We start from the raw sequence: 21,186 nt of genomic DNA, 5'->3' as shown, positions 1-21,186 counted from the left end.
TAGGAAGAAATTCTTCACTGTGAGGGTGGTCAGACACTGGAACAGGTTGCCCAAGGAAGTTGTTGATGCCCCCTCCCTGGAAGTGTTTAAGGCCAGGCTGGATGAGGCTTTGAGCAACCTGGTCTAGTGGAAGGTGTCCCTGCTGATGGCAGGGGGGGTTGGAACTAGATGATCTTTAAGGTCCCTTCCAACCCAAACCATTCTATGATTCTATGGTTGACTGAGTAAAACATCCTCATCCTAATTATCCTGGTTCCAGCAAGGGATGCTGCAGGTGTGTATGCCAAGCTTTAAAGGGAACAAACAACATCGCTCCCTGTGCTTACTGGAGTCATTACACAGCCGTTCCCTCCCTGTGCTCCGGTGGGAGAAGCCAGCTTGGGTCTGTGCCCACACCTGAGACCATTCACTTGGGTATTTCTTTTTTCTTTTTTTTTTTTAAGATTAGTGGCATTTGATTTACTTGGTCAGAACACTGCTTGAATAGATAAAGCTAACAAAGAAAAATGAGGGGAACTACTGCTGCAAATTCTGCCTACTTCCAAGTTTCCATTTCTCTCCTTTCCAAGAGGAATGGACTTCTTCTTGTCCAGGCTCTTCAAAACCAGCCTTACTGACATGCCCGTGTTTTTTAAAGCCTAACATTCCTGGACAAGAAGAGATTTCGATTTCAGCATTCTTTAAACCTAATAATTGATCAGGAAGGATGTATGAACCAGCTGATGATGTCACATCACTGTATTAGATAAGAATTTATTGACCCTAAGTGAGCCCTCGGGCATCCTCTGGTATGAATTTGGCACGTTAAGGTGAGTCAGTCTTTGGGGCACAGCAATGCTCTCTGCTTGCTCAGCTCAGCTCTTCAGCCTTTCCTAAGCATTTTCTCATGGGAGGTCACACTTACCCCACTGCTGAGGTTTGAGGTTACAAGTGAATTTTCCCTTTAGATAAATAATTTATATCTCAAAGTACTTTAATGGTGCCAAATACTAGCTATGGAAAGCAACTGAAAAGCTGGAAGACACGCAGCAAGTTCATAACATTAACCATATCAAATCCAGGTGATCAAAACCATTAATCCATCTGTAAAGCATAAAAGGCTATAAAATCCATTGAGAAACTTAAGGAAGAGTAGTTAATGTTGTGTTTTAAAGACTTGAAATGGCAGTAGCTGCAGTAATTATAGCTATAGTGAGCTGTTTGTGAAGAGAATCCCACTCTAAAGTTTGAGAGTATCCAGATATCCTGTAACGTGACATGGGACTGGGAGTGTATTTGTGCCCCTGGTGACTTAGCACTATTGCTTTGCAGGCAGGCAGGACACCATCTCAGCATTCACAATATTCTCACTACTCTGGTTTTACCTCTTGAATGAGTTCAACTGTTTATTTATTTAACTGCTATGCCTTCTAAAAATCCTCTTGTACTGTCTTTTCTTTGTTTAAAGGACATCTGTGCTCTCTTGCACTTATTTTTCTTCCTATCTCACTACCTTTTGCACAAATGCATCATGTATGAAAAACTTTATTAAGGCAAATCATGTTGTCATGACATTTACTTGGTCAAAATCCTGTTAATAACAAATGAGAGTGACTTACACCAGATTTGCCAAATGGCAGGGAAAATATATCCACTTTATCTTGGAGCACTGCCAATAAATCTTTTCAACTTCACCCTAATTTAATGTAAACCACCATATCTAGGTCAGGGAAGAAAGGGGAGGGGTGCAGCTGGGTACAGCCCCAGCCTCAGGCTGGGGGCACCTACCTGGGGATGGGGACAGGCCAGGGTGGGATGTTAGCCCATGAGTTGTGGTGGCTTAACAGAGCAGGCAGCTGAAGTTCAGCACCGGGAAACACTCCCAGCCCTGGTGAGTTTGTTAGTGCAGAGCCCATTTGTCCAACACACAGCCACAGTTTCCCCAGCAGTATAATTATATTGTTATAACCTGTTATATTATTACTGTTATGATGAATTTCCCATTAATATTGGACTGAATTGCATTAGGTGTCAGCCTTTGGTTGTGTTGGTATCACGAGTGTCACTCCGAGAGCCCCGTTGCTGCAGGCACTAAGAGGCATTTCCTGCTCCCTATGGGTATGTGTCCCCAGGACACTACACAGCAAAACAGAGCAATGTCTTTCACTACATTTCATTTGGTTGCTTCACTAGTTTCCTCATTTTGCTCTTTTGCCTCTCAACGATAACAGCACATTCAAAATACTTCAATGAAAGGCCTAAAAGTTGCATGCCTGGATCACTCAAACTTAGCTGGGAAACGCACATCATCGTTTACAGACCTTGGAGTGAACTAGAAAACTCCAGCATGGAAACGTAATGAGGTGAAGCGTAAAGGAGCTCTGTTCGCAGAGCAGGATAGCAGCAGACAAAAATAATGAATCCTTAAATTACTTTCCTTGTCCCCACTTACCTCTTTGCAGAAGGATGCTGTACCTAGTGGCTAAAAAGCATGCATCATTGCCATGTTAGAGAGAGCCTGTGGTTGCTAGGTGGCAATGCAGTTTTTAGATCATTAGGTTATTATCCCAGAGGGCTGCAAATAATCTCTGCACAAGAGCTGCTCATTAACTGGTGGTCCATGAAGTTTCAAAGAGCGTCTGTCTGGATGATGGAAGTCCTCCTCCCTTGATCTTTCTGCAACTCAAGCTTCTGAATTCTTAAAAATACTTAGAAGGAGATTGGAAGTACTGTAGTCCATGAAACTGCTACTGCTATTATTTGACTTACACAACCAGTTGCCCTACAGTGAATTCAGGAGATAGAGAATTAATCAGCAGAGACAGCAGGTGTTACAAGCCCCTATTCTTTCCCTGGTACCTGCAGTGACCATCTAAAGCCCTACAGGAATATTTCATACCAAGATCCAGTGAATGATAGCATCAAACACATGCTTCATTCTCTGACAACCTTAGCTGAAGCAGACCAGAAGCATCTGATAGTTGAACAGCAGATCAAAAAGCAGGAAACTCAAAGAATCCCACCCAGCTCATATGCCTCATAGTTCTGAATCAAGAACAAAGTGGATCTTCTGAACACATTTTGCAGGACACAATAGCACTCACCTCAGTGTTATCCTGTGAAAAAACCCAGAAAATAATAAAAGTGAAATCGAGAGCCACGTTTGGCCCACACCACCATAGTACCAAAATTCAACATGAACAATGAGTCTTCAATGAAGTGACGACTAACATTTAAGGGGACAATCTTGTTCTAAAAGAGCCAGGGTAAAGGTCCCATACATCCTACTAGAACTCTGTTAACTCAAACTTCCCTGTCCAACTCAAAGATGTATATGCTTGATGACAGTCAACTTGACTTTGGCTTTTAAAATCAGGCTGAACAATGCAACTGCATTTAATGACTGAAATCCTGTCCTTCAGCAGCAGGACAATCAGATCAGTTCTGTGGCTGACAAAGTTTGGAAAATGGGGAAAGGTTAGGATCTGTGGTGTGACTGACTTCCAAAATAAACTACGTCAGCAGCTCATATTACATGGAATGTACCTACAATATTAGGTTTCATACAGTTCCCTTACACCAAAAATAGTATTTTCAGGAGTGATTATACATTTGGGAATATATATGGGGAAAATAAGACCATTATTGTGTAAAAAACAAACCCCAACCTTTATTTTTCACAATACATTTCAAGTACATGCAGAACATATTTACATTTCTCTTTAAGGCAAACAGAAACCAGGTTCTTATTCCTGAGTTGCTTAGCACCAGTAGAAATAGCAAATATAAACTTACGAAATGTTGTACCTCTCTTTGAAGCAGCAGCTGCCTCCCATGCAAAATATTTCTGCTTTCACCTTGCATTTCTTTTAACGAGCTATTTCTACTAATAATCTCTGTTGCTGTTTGGAGCCATTTCTTCAGATTTCAATCTCTTAGCAGAACCATCTTGCCAAGATGTGACAAACTTTCCACGTTTGTTACTTCACCTTAGAGACTGTTTGCTGACTAGACAGCACAGCAGTACTTCTGTCATTGCTGGCACATGCATCAAGGTCTTCTCCGGTTATTTTAAGAGTTCTGTATTCCCTCAGTATCTAGAAAAAACTACACATTCTCTTATTAAGTCTTTCTTATGCAGGTTAGCTGCTTCTCTAATTCTATGTTAAGATTAAGAGCGGGAAACGTTCACCTCAGCCAATGGAGAGTTTTAGGGCTTGTCTTCACTTCAGCTAAAGCAGGGAGAAGTGAAAATTTCCATTGAAGTGTTAGCATTTACAAAGAAATGCAAACCTGGCTTTCAATGAAAAGTCATGCTCCCTTAAAGTCTAATATTTAAGCCATTTGCATTACCTCAAGACTTTAGACATTGGCTAGAATTTCGGATGTTGAATTTCCATTTAAAATACAGAGGGAGCATTTTCAAGGAAGTTTCTTCCATTGCCCTGGACTGACTCTATCAAACCCACCAATTCCAATAGGCACTTTTCTCCCATTACTTTTAAGAGGACCACAGGGCATGATCCTAAAAGAGAAAACATCTATTCAGTAAAAAAAAAAGTTCCAGTTCCTATTTAATGTAAAAGTGTAGTCCAAGCAGAAAGTCAATAGTGCAAAACAGGGTATGACTGTTAAATGTGCCTTCCACAGTGACCTGTAGTGTGGAAAAATGTTTTGTTTCAAATTACATTCTCTGCTTTTTTTTTGCTTGCATTCCTAAAACTACAGCTTTTAATACTTGTCAAATACATCAATAATTCAAGGTTTCCTTTACCATTTAGTCTCTCTAGGTGCCCATCTCAGCTAATCAGTATTTATCACAATTTTTAAACGAATGCTAATATTTACAGGTGTTTAGCTTAAACATTCATTGAAAGAAATACAACTGTGCCTCGATTAAACTTCTGGTTTAAATTGGTTATTAAAGCAAAAAACCTCAAGTAATTTCTTACTTCTTTTTCAGCTATTACCTGCTAAGATTAAATGTCTTTCATCACAGCTGTTTCACTTAGTAGCAACACACAACAGCATATTGCATTGGGAATAATCCACATTCAAATAGTCAACTGTAAAGAGATTACCTTTAACAAGGACAAGCAATCTCACAAATAATTCTTCACCAAAGGTCTGCCAATTTATTTTTCCTACCTTGGAGAGATTATTACAAACTAAGCACCTAGGAAAACACAATAAACGAACCCAGGCAGTAAGACGAACTCAAGTGTCTAACCAAAATCACATCAGGACATTGACTCCCTCTGGTAAGGCACCTCTCAACAGAAGGTCTGAGGGTTCCCCCCCAGGTAAGATGAGTTTAAAAGACTAAAAAAAGGAACAGTTGTTACTCTGTGTAATAGGTAGTAAACTGTTTGTTCATCAAACTTAAAACACTCTGCACCTGGCAACACCTCTATGCGCTATGAACAAAACAGCTTGCTGCGGGTATCCCCAGCGAGCAGCTGCAGCATAGCATTCTTACTTTTTTTTCCTTTCCTATAATATGACCTGTGCAGAGCTTTATTTCTAAAATCAGCACAGCTGATTCTATAACCAGTACGTCCTCTGAGAAGATGTACTTTTTCAGTGATCATTTCAATATTAAGATGCTAGAGAGATTACAAAATTTTAGAAAGTCTTAAGAATTTCTCCCTGGAAATCCTTGATCCCTAGTCTATTACACAAAGAGACTGCACTGTATTCAGAGGAAAATACTGTGTCCCTTGACAGTGATTATTTATCTATCGGCTGTTCATCTAACGCGTTTGTCAATTCTTGTCCTGCTACGCGGGTTACTTTGAGAAAATCTAGGACACTGACACTTCTTTGCTTCTTGCCTCTTACCTAGACCTGTCAGAAATGGCTGGAGCTCAGGCTCTCCTCCACTCACATAGGACAGGGGACATCAGCATTCATTGGGGCTGTGCCTACCCGCTGCACCAGTGAGCTAGCAGAAGCTGATTAGCCACCCCAGGCACCTTACCGAGGTGAAATATTCCGGGGGAAGTCACATGGATACTTCTTGCACTCAAGACAGTTCAGTGGCCTTGGAAAGCAGTCATGGCAGACCTCTGACGAGCTCTGTGTCTCAGCTTGCTTAGGGTGGTAACTTGTACTCTTCTGACACCTGATCTGAAGAATTAATCCTACCTGCTCTTTCAAGCATGGCACCAGGTTATTACAGTCTCAATCCTTTTGTGCACATGGATGAAGTTGTAGGCAAGAATAACTGTCTGGACAGTTTTGAAATGCTACTTCCAAAGACACCAACTTCCACATGCAGAGTAAAAGACATTGCTCTTTCTTACAGTACAGATGAAACAGGTAACACCCAGTTTATTTATAAAAGTTTTATACACCTGAAATATCAGAAACATTTACACCTTTCCTGCTTTCTTCTGAGTTCTGGAAAGACCGAGTCACACAATTACACCTCTGTCTCCTTTGACTCTGATGTCTGTGGTGGCTTGAAGTTCAGTATCTCTTTATATGTAATGCCTGGAAAACAACAGAATAAACATAGTGTTGCTGGTCTAACCAGAAAAGGAGCTGCACAGACACCAGCAAGATGCAACCCCCAGCATGGTCAGACTCTGCTCTAAATCAGGAAGAGAGAGACCTCTTCAGGCAAAAAAAGAGAGAAAGAGTGCAAAAAGTAAGGGAATCGAGGATCATTTCTTCACCATTTCAGATTTGAAGTCAAGCCCAATACTGCAATATTAGAGATGCTTTCAAAAGGATGCAAGCATCGACTTTACAGTATAGGGGTCAATATCCTCCAAAAGAGCTGCTGTCCACATCACCTTTAAAAGTCAAGTCCTCATTTAAAAGCCAAAATACAAACCTCTCACTTTAGATGGAAACTAAATTCAGACTTAAATCTCTGATGAGGTAGGTATGTTTCTTTCCCTGAGAGAACCTAACTTAAAATTAAGGCCAGCAACTGTTGCAGTCCTACAGACCCAACAGTTGAAGAATCTGTTTGCCTCTCCTATCCACTGGAAGGAACATGTTACAGAAATTATTTCTTTCCTACATTGCAGAAGATGGGAGGAGAGATGCATGGAGGAGAAGGAGGAGGATACAGAGAAGAGCCTCTGTTAGGAGGCACAGAAGAAACCTTTGGGGATTTTTCCAGGAAGACTTTATAAGAGGAACACTGGCTTATCAATAGCATTTCTCTATCTAAATGCTGTCTACTTACTCTGTTCCACCAAAAAAAGAGAAAGGAATTTGTAAGTGGGGAATTTCCTATTTCTAGATGGCCTTTCTATCTGGATATTTTTGAAAACATCAAAACTAAACTCACGCTTCCACTCATCTAGCGGAAGATCCATGTTATCAAATGTGTCATCGTATTTCTCAGCTTCAATTTCTTCCTCAGGATCATGAATTGGCTCAAAGTAAGGATGCATCAAAGCCTCAGCTGCTGTGACTCGCTTCTCTGCATCCAGCACCAGCATCTTCTCCAAAAGGTTTACAGCTATAGAACAGAAAACAAACAGTGCATTTAAATCATGCCACTGATTCCAGTTTGTACACGGTAACATTGTCCTGGAGATATTTCAAATAAATACACAGAGTTATAAAGCAGAATCACAGGGTGATATAGCCAGTGGGGCCCACCTGGATGACAAAACAGTGTTGTGAGCAAGCTGGGATGTGTACGAAGCCTGATGCAACGCAGAGATGCTCCCTTGCTTCTGTATGCAATACAGCCACATCACCTCATCTCCAGGACCACTGTGCTTGGGGCTTTCCCAGGAATCTTTCATCACTGCTGCCACTGTGTTGTGGTTCTAAGGTACATCACTACCAGACAGCAGCAGAATGTAGGTGGACGGGTGTAGAGCTAACAAGAATTGCTCTATGTGTGATCAAATCCAAGCCCAAGTACACTCTGAAGTTCACCAAGACAAGTCAGTTGTCCATGCTCAGAATCTCAGCACTGAATTTATCTGCTATGTGTTTTTTGACCTCAGCAAAAACAATTCATGAAAATCTTGTATGTTCCTCTCCAGTGGAGTGTGGATCAGGTTCACTGTTAGACTGTCAAAATGGGCTAGTGTAAACAGATATGATGAATGATTTGTTTATTATGTTTTTCTATCCTGAAAAAACATTCCTAGGTTGGGTGGAGCAGCTGAAAGGAAGAAGAGGCAACAGCGTGGGACAGGATGCTGCAACTCCCACTTGCCACGTCATGGATTCTCTCCAGGCTTCTCCCCCAGAGCATGAACAGTTGTTCTCTATGTAAGGAGCCGGCAGACAGGTACAGAACTGACAGGAAGAAATGTCCTAAAAACTCAGTGGAAAAGTGTACAGTTTCCTGTAGCTGAGAAGGTCGGTGAGCTAACCATGCAGTCAGGGTAAGAGCTGCTTATTAATCATGTTTATTTCCACTGTGTCTAAACATACAATTTTAACTTTTAAATTGAGAAGATTCAATTATCCTAATTGATATTCCAATAAAACTGGCTTTGTGAGTGTTCAGGTCATTGGGGAATGGATAAGGTTTGGGCAGAGCCACCTCAGAGCTCTGGCTGCCTCAAGTCACGTCACAGTTATGCACACTTGGTATGCTCTTTTGGCTGTTTGTATCTATCAAATCCAAGCCAGTGCTTCTCAGGAATGCACAGATGTTTCTCAGGATGTATTCATTCCATGACTAAAATGTCAACTTTCTATTTGCCTGCATTTCTACTGTAGATCAATTGAGCTTTCAGAATTATATTTCAAATACAATACATAGACATTTAATTTCTCGGGGCTCTTGAGAAAGCTGCTCCAGTAAAACCATTAAGCAGATGCTGGATTGGAGCCTAAACCACAAAATACTTCTTTTTTGACTCTTCTAAGAAACATCTGATTCCTGGCAGGGTCTAAACTTGGCAAAGCTCAGCCACTAAAATCAAAGTTATGAATTATGGAAAGTAAGAGATAGAAAAGCTCAAGAACTATCACATAACCTATCCCATGACTGATACTGCTGCTGTCTCCAGCACAAACACAAGAACAAGACCCACACAGACTGTCTTACCCAAAGGATTTGCATACTTCAAGATGGATGCAAAATCTTTTTTCTGGACTTTTGGGAGGCTTTTGATATAGTTTTTTGCCTTAAAAGAAACAAGAATATTAAATTAGACCTTTGCCACCTTTTCAATGTGACAACATTAACTATACGCTTAATAGGTAACTCAATGTTTTGACAGCACATTGTACAAGTGGATTTTTTTTGAGTCATAAAATGTGATTATATTCACCTTCTTGTTGAAAGGAACTTTTTTTAAAATAAAGCCTTAAAAGTGTGATTAAGAAATGATAATGTAAGCTTTAATAATTATCAGTCAATTAGTTATTAATTATTTATTAATATTTTTGCAACACTGAGTATTTAGTATATTAGATTATGTATGCATGAATAATTTGAAAGAATGTCATAGTGAGTTTACAGGAATCTCTAGAAGTGAACCTTATACAGTAATGCACTAGTATTGAAATGGTATAGTTAGTCTAATGACTAATTTTAGTTTTTTTATAGTAGAAGATTAAGGATTCTAGAAGGACATCCACATAAGAATGGGAAAGACAAACGCAGAGACATCTGCAGAACAACCAGGTTTTCTGTGTAGGTTCATGTTTTCAGTACATTTCCGATAAAGGCGGCAATGCAGCAGCTCAACTGTTTATATGGTGCACACTGGAAACTTTGAAGTATTTAAATATCTAGATTTTTCAAGTGCCTTGATCATTTTCTGTGCTCCCTTATCTCCAGTAGCTATTCTGGGTGTGCAAAGTACTTCAAGGTAGAGACGTACCATCAAGGGTCATTTCAGTAGTCAATATATATTATCTCAGTCAGTTTAAGAACTAAGCACGGTTTAATTAAGACATACAAAACCAAATGACAAAGCAGAATACTCACATCTTGACTGTGCAGTTTTTGAACAAAATCTTGAGTTGGTGTACCTGTTATTTTCATTATTTCTGTGAGTTGGTCCAGATCTGAATACCAGAAATAAGGAACAAAGCCTTTCACCATAAAACTAAACACCTTGCAAAAACAGTGAGTTTCTTTGCTATTGGAGAATAAAGCAAAAATCACGATGTGAGGACTAAAAGATTTATAAAAGATGAAATGGAAGTTCTCTGATTTTCTTGCAAAAGGCAAGGACACTGAAAGCACCTGAAATAAAATATCCTTTAACTTGGGAACACATAATTGAATCATCAGCAAACTCTTCTAACTTCATCAGGTCTCCTCTATATTTTTGGTCAAAATCAGTCTAAAGTTATTGGAGTATCTGAACAATCAACACACGTATTGCATGCATTGCCCTGGTCTCTCCAATACTTAGGTGACGTAAAGGCAGGAAGAGTCACAGGGAACATCAGGTGGCACGGTAAGCGGAACAGAAAATCAGAGGAAATCAGTCTGTGTTGGCTCTTCTCCGTATTGAGAAACTTCAAGGAAAAAAAAATCCCTCTCCTCCTCATTTCCCACATGCTTAGCTCAACTCCGTATACTGAGATACTGGAGACGTTGGGGGAAGACATCAGAATATTCCCTAGTCTTCTGTATCCTAAAGCACCACAGATCAATCAGCAACAGTATTAGCTGTTTCAAAGAAGAAACACCATATTCACAGGAGGCTAACGCTGCAGAGAACAGCTTTATGACTCGTTTGCTACTCTGGCCAGAGCAGCAGATGAGAAGCTAGAAGCTAGATCAGCACTTGGCACGAGGATTTTACCAGCCTCTGCAGAAAAAGGCAATGGTTGGTAAAGCTGATGAAATAAATAAAATCCCATAACAAGTTTGCAGGATAACCTATTCACATTTCTAGAATAAAAATCCCTTAACATGGCTTTTTTCTTATTGACTTACCCACAGCTGAACCCATGGTTGCATTTCCCTGACAACAGGTAATACTGATCCATATACTCAAAGGCCAGCAAGGACTATTATGCTGGGGTAATTTCCTTCCTAACACAGGATGGAGAACCCCAGCCAATAGTTCTGTAATCTCCAAAACCCAGTATGACTAAAATACGAGCTTTTCCACTCTTACATTTGCAACTTGAAAATTGTGACTCATTCATTTCCTTATTTATGTACCAGAATGCTCAAGGTTAGCATCAGTAGAGAAATGCTGTTAGTCAATGGCTGTTCTTTGGCAGGCATTTTATTTTCTTGTTAAGAACTAATGCGTACTTAAAATCTGTACATCTGAAATAATCTGATATATTCTACTTTTCCATAGTATCTGTCATTTTTTTTGGTGAATACAATCTTCCTTTTTTATGTTTTTCCTCACAAAACAAGAATAATACAATCCAAGCAATGAAGTCTTAATCTCACATATAAGTACTTAAACACAAACATAACCAAAATTACACAATTGTTATTCTGTGATTCTGTAAACAAGTATTTGCAGATAAGCAATTTATTGACTAGAACTGTACAAGGGGAAAAGTAATGCAAAATGATCAGGAGGAGCTGTCAAATACAGACAGCTGGGAAACAAAAAAACCCCCCAAAAATTTCTTGCTGTCTTCTGTTAACACCATCCTCTATTAACTATCACAACTACTACTGCCAGACAAGTATCATTTGAGGTTGGATTATGGGTTAATCTTAACTATTTTCTTAATTCCTCAGCAATTAAATGATAGGACTAGATGTTTTATGTAAATCTAAAACATTTTACCAGATGCTACTTGGGTAACATTTTTTGGTAAAAGTCTCAAAAGGCATGAGATGGACTAGTATGTGCACCCATGTCCGTATACTGCAGCAGAATCTTCTGTGTGTGTTCTGGAGTTATGGAACTTACTGCTAAAAAAATTAAAAATATGCCTTTTCTATTACCACAGAACCTTTTACCTGATGATTTATGATTCAAAGATCACACCTCTTTATTGAAAAAGTTCAGTAACACAAGTTTGAATTTGCAGATGTGCAAAGGTAGTACAGATATCAAATAACCAATTAATGAGAAAGGTGCAAGCCATTTTACTATTCATTTCAATTTGTGCTCATCAGTTTTTGAACAGATCTACTGTAGCACAAGAACCTCTCATCATTTTCTTACATTAGCGTCAAATTCACTGAAGGATACGATCATTTCCTTTGAACAGAGGCCTCCCCGTTATCATCTCAGCCATTATACAGCCCACAGACCAGATGTCAACTGAAAAAAAGACCAACAGTCACACTAAATTGCTGAATACTTGTCCATTTAAGTGCTCATAAAGTCTAATTTAAAACTTATTCTAAAGTGTTAAATTTACCTATGTAGCTTGCTACAAAATAGATGATTGCTTTGCCACGTACAATTAACGTTGTAAATAAAACTACCAGCCTTTCTAACTGGCAAACTGGAGATAATCTGAAAATATGCAGAATCAGTTTCTCAGTAACAGGCAGATGCACATGGAAAGTAAATTTTCCATAGTTATCCTAGTGTTACTTGAATTCCCTCCTTCTGCCCTTTTTCCCTGTCTGAGTTACAATCGGCACATCTTTGCAGGACAGTAACAGTCAGTGCAGAACACAAGAACATAGGCCAGACTGTCACATCTGCATACATTTACATTGTTTTTTTCCAAACACCTTGGCACTTTATGTTACTTTCAGAAAATACACAAAAAAGCCTCCAAGCTCACAACCACCAAACGATTACCTGCAATTTTATCTACAATGGAGTTTAGCATAATTATATTGTCATTTCCACCTCCAATTCCTTATTCACTTCAGAAACAAAGACTTGCTTATATATTGCCTGATCCAGTGAATGCTTCAGCTCTGTTAAGACTTTTCTGATGAGATGCTGACCTGTTTGTGTATAATGCATCCAGTTAAGTATGACCTCTGGAGCTCTGTACCACCTTGTAACCACGTAACCGGTCATCTCACTGTCTGTATGCCTTGCCAATCCAAAATCCAGAATCTGTAGTGGAAGCACAAAGAATATCCTGATCAGACAGCTAGTTATCTATTAAATACAGACTTTACAAATGCAGAAAATAAAAGAATTGGAGCATTCTGCAGATACTGGCTTATTTTTGCATCTTTTTTCTAATTGAAGTGTCTTGTTCTCATTTGAAAAGTGAAGACAAAAGCAGAAAGGAGTTTTATGATTTTTTTATTTAGATACTCCTATAGCAACACTAAAAGCTGTAAAATCAGTAAAGAAAAGAAATTCTTCAAATATTAATTAAAAAGATACGGGTCTCTTTCAATGCAAAGAATTCTCTTCCCTGGTCATGGAATGGCTATTGTAGCTGGTTAGGGCTAAAAGAACAGCACCCATCTTAGATGGTATTTATAGAATCATAGAATGGTTTGGGTTGGAAGGGACCTTAAAGATCATCTAGTTCCAGCCTCCCTGCCATCAGCAGGGACACCTGATCACATTGCTCAAAGCCTCGTCCAGCCTGGCCTTGAACACTTCCAGGGAGGGGGCATCCACAACTTCTCTGGGCAACCTGTTCCAGTGTCTGACCACCCTCACAGGAAATAATTTCTTCCTAATATCTAATCTAAACCTACCCTCTTTCAGCTTAAACCCATTTCCCCTTGTTCTATCATTAACTGCCCTTATGAAAAGTCCCTCCCCAACTCTCTTGTAGTCCCCCTTCAGGTATTGGAAGGCCACTATTATAAGATCTCCCCGGAGCCTTCTCTTTTCCAGGCTGAACAGACCCAACTCTCTCAGCCTGTCCTTGTAGGAGAGGTGCTCCAGCTCTCTGATCATCCTCGTGGCCTCCTCTGGACTTGTTCTAACTGGTCCATGCCTTTCTTGTGTTGGGGGCTCCAGAACTGGACACAGTACTCCAGGTGGGGCCTTACAAGAGTGGAGTAGAGGGGCAGAATCACCTCCCTCGACCTGCTGGTCACACTTCTCTTGATGCAGCCAAGGATACAGTTGGCCTTGTGGGCTGCTCTTGCATCCCAGGTGGCACAATTCAAGAGTGTGTTCCAATAATATTCTGAAGTTTTCATTCAAAGGAAAGCTTCCTCTAGGTCATAAGGAGAAGATGTAACAAGAGTAGGGAATCACAATATTTGGCCCCACTGAGTTTTCCCCAACCTGCTACATCAACTACAGAACAACACTCTGTAAGAAACACAAGGTTAATGCAATTTTTTAAAAGGATTATGCACAATTCAGCTTACTTACAAGATTCTCGGATATTTATCTCTAGAAATAGTAATGTGTACAGCAGCAAGATTAAAAATGAATGTTATGGCCTTTCGTCAGCCTCTACAAAGTTGGCTAACATAAAGGCCCACCTGTATGGACCTTCAAAAGATGGTGACAAAAGATGCGGCCAACAATGAAGAACACTCCTGCAATGACAGTCCGTTCATAGTTTATCAGGAAGTTTGTGCTTCTAAGAAGAAACAGGGGTCTTGGGTAAGTAAAGTCTATTCAAGATAAATCATCATCCACAGATACTTGAATATGTAGCTTTGCATGAACAGCCAGTAGTTTCCGTATGTATCAGGCTTCATATATATTGACAGGGCAGACATTTTCACTAGGAGCACCTGTGCAGTAACATAGCCAGAGTGATGTTTTTGTAACGCTCTCTGTAGGTAAACATTTAAAAATATTTCAGGACAGTTTCATCATTCCCTGGAACTAGCAGAAAGAAAAAAATATATTTTCATTCAGAGATCAAGAATATAAAATCTTATGGCTTATCTTTATTGCCATACTTGAAACATCATTTTCATATCTTCCTCATAACTGCTGATTACCTACCAATTTAAAAACAGAAAGAGGATGCCAAGGGAGAGAATTTTATTCTTACCAATAAAATACAATTGATTATGCCTGAAGTTACCCCTCGGAACTTTGGGTACTGAAGATTTACTAGAATCAAAATATGTGCAGTAACAAAATACACTTTTAGATACAGCTTTTAAATTTATTCTACACATATAACACACATTATGTCTTCCCAGTAACATGGGGTGGGGGGTGGTGGAAGTAAAAAGGAAGTTTTACCTAACAGGTGAAGAGTCACATGTGGTACCATCTATTCCGTCACAGATTTTTAGGCCTTTTCCATACTAAGGCTTGTAACATTTGGATTTGGAGCCAAAATATAATTTAGGTTTGTATGTTTGTAAAAGCAAAAATCAACAGTGAGAATTTTTGTGCATTACATATTAACTTCAGGATTTATTTTCATTTACATATTCATTAGACTCAGGAACAACTGTATCCTGTTAAGTACTTAATATTAACATGGTACCACTTCAACAACAATCTTCACATGAAACTATTAGTCTCATACTCCAATCTTCAATTTTTCAGCTGGAACTTCCAAAGCAATTTTCAGAGCAAGTTTGAAAATCCTTTTTATAATGCAGGAATTATGAAAGATAAAGCAAATTCCCCTCAGCTCCTCAAGGACAAGCTCCCCTTCTACTCAGCAAACTTGATTTTCCTAACTTGCCCCATGTAACAGTTGAAAGCATCAGATGAGGGAGCCAGACAGCTCATTGTGAAAAACAAAACTGACTGCTTATTAATTATTATCTATTCAAGGAACTGTTCCAACTTGCCTCGTTGCCATAGCTGATGCTCAGGAAGCTGCTGAGTGCACAGACATGGGGGAAAAGCGTTGGACTAACCCTGGCAGCATTTTCCTGTGCCTGCGTAATCTGACTTTGAAAGCGCGCTCAGATCAGGGTCACATCCTGCCCCTTGCACCCAGACACATGGTGCAGGGGAAGTCAGTCCAACTCCTTCAGTGTAAGGGAGATCCCAGTTAAATCCCTGCCTTGATTATTTTTTATGCACACTTCTCAACATATTATAGTTTGCTTTCTGTTTATAGACCAGAGTTGTCTTTTGAGAACCAGTATTTCCTAATTGCAAATTTGCACTTTTCTTCTGCACATGGTATCAGAGTTTATTGTACAATCAGGGACAGCATCATTTCACTCAGAGTGAAGAAACAAAAAATAAATCTTAATCTACATTTTCTCCTTATCGCTTCACAAAATTGTGCTCTGATACAGAATTATTTGCCTCAGTTTATCTAAAAGCTTAAAAATGTCCAAGGTAACAGAAAAATAAGTTGTACTAAATAAGGAGATACAGTGATCGTACCATGGAAGAATGTCTTTGACCTGGGCTGCATCTCAAAGTGTAATTGCACAGTTGAGAGGAGGGAAGAGAAACATATACAACTGCTTTTTCTAGAGTCTCTTTTTTACCCTGTGACCCTGGGACCCACTCAGTGTTTGGCCACACACAAGGCAGGAGAAGACAACGGCTTTTTGTATTAGGTAGGGAAATTCTGAAATGACAGGACCCTGAACATTCAGGTCAGTCTCCAAAGAGCAAAAAATTGTATTACAACAGCTACATGCAATGATATAAATTTGTATGTTATATGCTAAAAAATACTTCTGCAGTGTTGCATCAACTTTCATTTTATTTAATTAAGAGAGTGCTTCACAACCTTTGATTTTCTTCTCTATCTCCCAACTTGCACAATGAGACTTTCTGTACTTTTTCAAAGCTGGAATTCTCACATAACTGAACTACTCCCATAAAGTCTTATGTCTCTTTTAGGGAGGAAACCTTGGCCTTAAGATCCAAATGTACTTACATATTAGGACACAAAAGCTCCCACTCAAATTTACTGTTGTTTTGTCAGAATGTATAGGCTAGTCGTGATTCAAGTACAGGACAGAAGACGTAGCATGATTTTGTAATTAACTGACTAGACTTTCAGATTAGACTTTCCAGAGCTAAGAGAAGACAGGTGACAAAAACAATTCTAAAAATTAATAATGACCTATTAAAATACAAGAATAGAATTAACTGGAGACTAGAAGCAGTCTGAGGCTACTATGTCTACACTCAAGAGAATAAACCATATTCATCAAATAAGCTGTGTTGAGTACTACATAATTCTACTTCATCGTAAATAATTGGCTTTTTTATAACAAAGTCATGCTACACAGCCAAACAGATGCATTTTTGCTAGGTCAGGATACATGGCATAATTATTTCTGAAGTACAAATATTATCCACTAACAGGCTTTGGAAGATTTCCAATACGTGTAAGAAACTGCAATCAGGACTGTTGAGATTCATTATTTCAGTTCAATGATTTAGAAGGAGGCTTGAGGTGACAAACATTGTGCAGGAGAAGAATTACTACCCAGATAGACTCTACTGAAAACATTTCCGAGAAAGTGGCAACATCTACACTTCAGGAGAGGGAACTTTCCACCAGGGGTGCTACAGCCCCGGTCTCCAAGGGTGCATGCCAGTTAAGCCCAATTTCCATACTGGGAAGGGGTGTGGGTGTGCACTGTCCTCCTATCCATCTTTGGATGGAAGCCCTGATGGGTAGGATGAATGGAGTCATGGTACACACCAATACTTGCCTCGCTCCAGAGAAGCAGCAACCAGGTAATACAAAAAATGCCATCAAGTACACCTGTCCTGCAGCGCAGCATCACAAACAGCTAATGGCTGACCTACAGGAGACTGAGGTAGGAATTGTTTTTTTCTCACTACTTCAATTAAGAGCAAAAATGAAGCACAACTGATACATTCCTGCCATGAAATACACAGCAGTCTACATGCAATTGATACGACTGTTAGTTGTAACCATGCAGAAGGAATCACTTTAAAAGAAATGTTCTTGTTCATGGTAAGCAGCATGTGATACCTCTCGTGCCTCTCTGAGTGATTACCTGCAACATATCATAATTCTCCACTACAGCTCTTCTCAGACTGCAACCATGACATGATTTTTTTTCTTGAAAAGTATTTTTTAGTTGAGTGACTGTGTAAAAATATACCAGTATTCATTGCAACATACATACCACACAGGAAAAGGGCCACTATTATGGTCACATACACGCGCTTGGCGCGGGCACAAAGCTGCAGCATGGAATACTACATCAATGCAAAAACTGCAGAAGCATTTTCAGTTCTTACTCTGCCCTTCACCCAGCTGGAGAACCCAAGTCAGCAACCGCTCCAACGATGCCATGAATGTAATATCCTGCAGCACTGAATTCCTCACCAGAAATCCTCCTACATCTTGAAGTCAACCACCATCTCTCCCCTGTTAACACTGCGTAACAGCTTCTTGGGAGTGTCTTATCTGGACAGGATGTTTTCAGCTGGGACATCCTGGGCAACATTTCTAGCTAAAGGTGCAACCATTTCTTGTGCTTGGCTCCAGAATGATCTCAGAAACTGATCATCACCTCTGCTATTCATACGAAATGCACATTTATGTCAGTCGAGGACATAAATAGGAGGTGAATAGATTCTCAGTATTCAGGGCTTTATTTCTTAAATAAATATTTAATTATTCTTGTAATGACTAAAGTCACACAAATGAGAAAATACTTATAAGGAGCAGTCTCTTCCAATTTTTTTTTTCAAGATGGTTACTACTGTCCACCTGATCCTTTTCCCTTTCATTTTCCAGCATTCCCCTATTTCTCCATGACTCCTCAAAGCCTGGGGGCTGAAAGCCTGGCCGACCACTGAAACCAGCCAGCACATCTACAGCTGTGGCACCCGATGTCCTGTGTGGTGTACTTCTAATGTATCTGACTGTTTGGGTTTTTTTTTTTTCCAAATAAACATATCCTACCTTCAATTCACAGTCTTCATTTACTGCCAAGTTTCCAGGCTTTAGATCCTGTAATCAGATTTGAAACTGACGTTATTTATTTATTTTCCAGCAAGCACAATAAAGTGTTTGGGTTTCTTTCTTTCTTTCTTTCTTTCTTTCTTTCATTTAGGTTTAATGGTTTTCATACAACTAATTTAAAACAGCAATATGTAAAACGATGTCATAAATCTAAATCAGAAAATTAAATATAACGAACAACAGAAACAAAGACAGAAACTTGAATATGTTTGGCTTTTTTCCAGTATGCCTTCCCTCCAGACTAATGAATTTTTTTTCTCTTAGAAGTCAGGAAAATACTTGCCAATGAAAGAACTCGCTCATCTTGCTGTGAGTGGGGTTTGGACATAAATTTGTTGCATTTAATACTAACACCACAAAGTTAATGATCCACATATATACTTCTGGACTGTACACACTGCATATTAAAATATACTTTAAAGGTTCTATGCCCTGATAGACCTAGAAGGAGTACTGAAGGAATCAAACATGATTTTACATAAAAGCCTATGCTCTCTTCAAAGGGAAAATCAATTTCCTAACAAAGTCAGTTGAATGGAGACTGCAACATGAAAAAAATAATATTCCCTTTAGCCTCTTTAGCTACTGTAGATACTTCTAATGATCTTCAAAAGTAGTAGTTCTAAGTTTAGCAGCAAAGGGAAGACTAGTGGCAATGACTAAGAAAATTTTGCAATGTCAGTGACTCTTAACACATCGACAGTTATAGAGAGAACAGAAAATAAGTTTTCCTTCAGCTTTTACATGTTTGTCACTTTAACACAAGATGTTTAGAGCAATCTTCGCTCTGAAATTTTTAACAGGCATCCAGTTGTTTAATACAAATATGTTTTAAGATCAGACGGGCCTTGGAGAGAAACAAATTGGTGCAAAGAACCATAATGAAACCAAGAAGCTCAAGAGCCATCAAGAGGAGCTTAGAAAAAGTCTAAGCAACAGTAAATTTAGACCATGATCACAGCAGATGTGGAAATAAAAATATAAATTTTATGACATTATTTTGGCAGCTTGCATAGTTTCCATATCCAACTTAAAGCTACTATACAATGTGTATTTTCTGTGCTGCTCCTGATATTTTATTACAAGCGACCAGTTTCTATTGTTCAGATGCCATTTTTGGGGAAGTTATGCTGATTTGTACCGCGAGGGCATCATTCAGAATTCCTTCTTCATGGTGCAAAAGTGATTTTAAATGAACTATTAGACACAGCAGGTATTAAAAAAGAAGATGTTTCATTTCTCCCAGAAAAAAATTGAGGTTTTCAAGGCTTTGTAATTTTGGATGATTTTTTCAGTTTCTCTGTTTTCATACCCCGACTCCCCCAATTTTCAACATTAACACTATATTTAAACAACATTTAAACATTGTTTAATCCTAATTTTTTTTAAAAAGACAGAAAAAACTCATATCCATCTCAGTTTAGACTCTATTTGCTCCTGTGGGGATTTAGAACCCAACTTCACAGACCAGTTAAAGAAATCCCAATCTAACCTGTATTTGGTGCAACATGAGTGCCCAAATTACACTGATGTAGCCATATCACTTTTTGTTCCTATTGAACAAGAAACCAAAGGCAAACACTATGAATAGAGACACTATAAACAGAAGTTCAGGCATATTTATGAGCATGTTTATACACAAACAACACTCACATTATGAGAATATAAACATTTTCTATATTGTTTCCACTTACCCTGTGAATTATGCCTGATGAGTGAATATACTGTAAAAAAAAAAAAAAATTTTTTTTTTGGTTAATGAGGTCCTGACTTTAAGAAGTTGCCTGGGACAGGGGACAAAGTACTTTCTCATGGTGTTAAAGTAATCTGAAATTAGAAAATGTTTACTTAATGCACAGGAGATCTTTTTAGCTATGTTTTTAATGTTCACATAATTAAACTAACATTTTTCCCTTCCCCTCCCCCAATAATGAGAAACCAGTAAATCTGTTTGAGTACTGCAACAGATCATATCGGTTTTTTCTCATTCTTCCCATACATAAAATCCCGTTTCCAGTTTATTTTTGGCATTTATATATATATATGTATGTATGTGTGTGTGTGTGTGTGTGTGTGTGTATTAAAATAAATCCCACCATTTTATATATCAGAAATGCTCTCTTGCCATTGACGCCTCCCGTGTGCCATCACAGTTTAGATTCATATGCTCCAGCAGCACTGAGTTTTAAGAGACCACTTAAGACCAGGATAAAGTCCAGTCAAGGTCTCAGCTGAGAAATCTTGCTAAATGCTTCAATACTTCCTCAATGAAACACTGCAAGGTCACGTTACAAGACATTCTTTACCTGAACATTTTCATCGCCCTTCTAGTGACCTATTTAAGGGCTCACAAAAGTCAAACCAACAAACTGGTCACCTAGGACTAGCTCTTTTGGGAAGACACCTGACTAAATACAGATGTCTGCACTTGTGACTGTCACCAAATGCTCCCTGCTGAGGTACGCAGTTCCTCGCACCAGCTGAATGAAACCC

General features: G+C 39.0%; 1 protein-coding gene across 1 annotated transcript; it reads right to left on the bottom strand.

Moving 5' to 3' along the window:
- Positions 1–6,403: 6,403 nt before the first annotated feature.
- Positions 6,404–20,417, bottom strand: LOC104520595 (mitogen-activated protein kinase 12; the record flags this gene model as incomplete). Its single annotated transcript, XM_010162326.1, has 8 exons — positions 6,404–6,474; positions 7,286–7,459; positions 9,017–9,095; positions 9,905–9,984; positions 12,102–12,173; positions 12,818–12,932; positions 18,634–18,681; positions 20,388–20,417. Coding segments are annotated over 8 exons (669 nt in total), but the record flags the coding sequence as incomplete, so codon positions are not given.
- Between the last annotated feature and the right edge of the window lie 769 nt (positions 20,418–21,186).

This window comes from Antrostomus carolinensis, unplaced genomic scaffold, assembly GCF_000700745.2.
Source record: "Antrostomus carolinensis isolate BGI_N321 unplaced genomic scaffold, ASM70074v2 scaffold28782, whole genome shotgun sequence".
Lineage (NCBI taxonomy): Eukaryota > Metazoa > Chordata > Aves > Caprimulgiformes > Caprimulgidae > Antrostomus > Antrostomus carolinensis.
The sequence above is the reverse complement of the archived record's forward strand: the minus strand, read 5'-3'. Positions and strand labels throughout refer to the sequence as shown.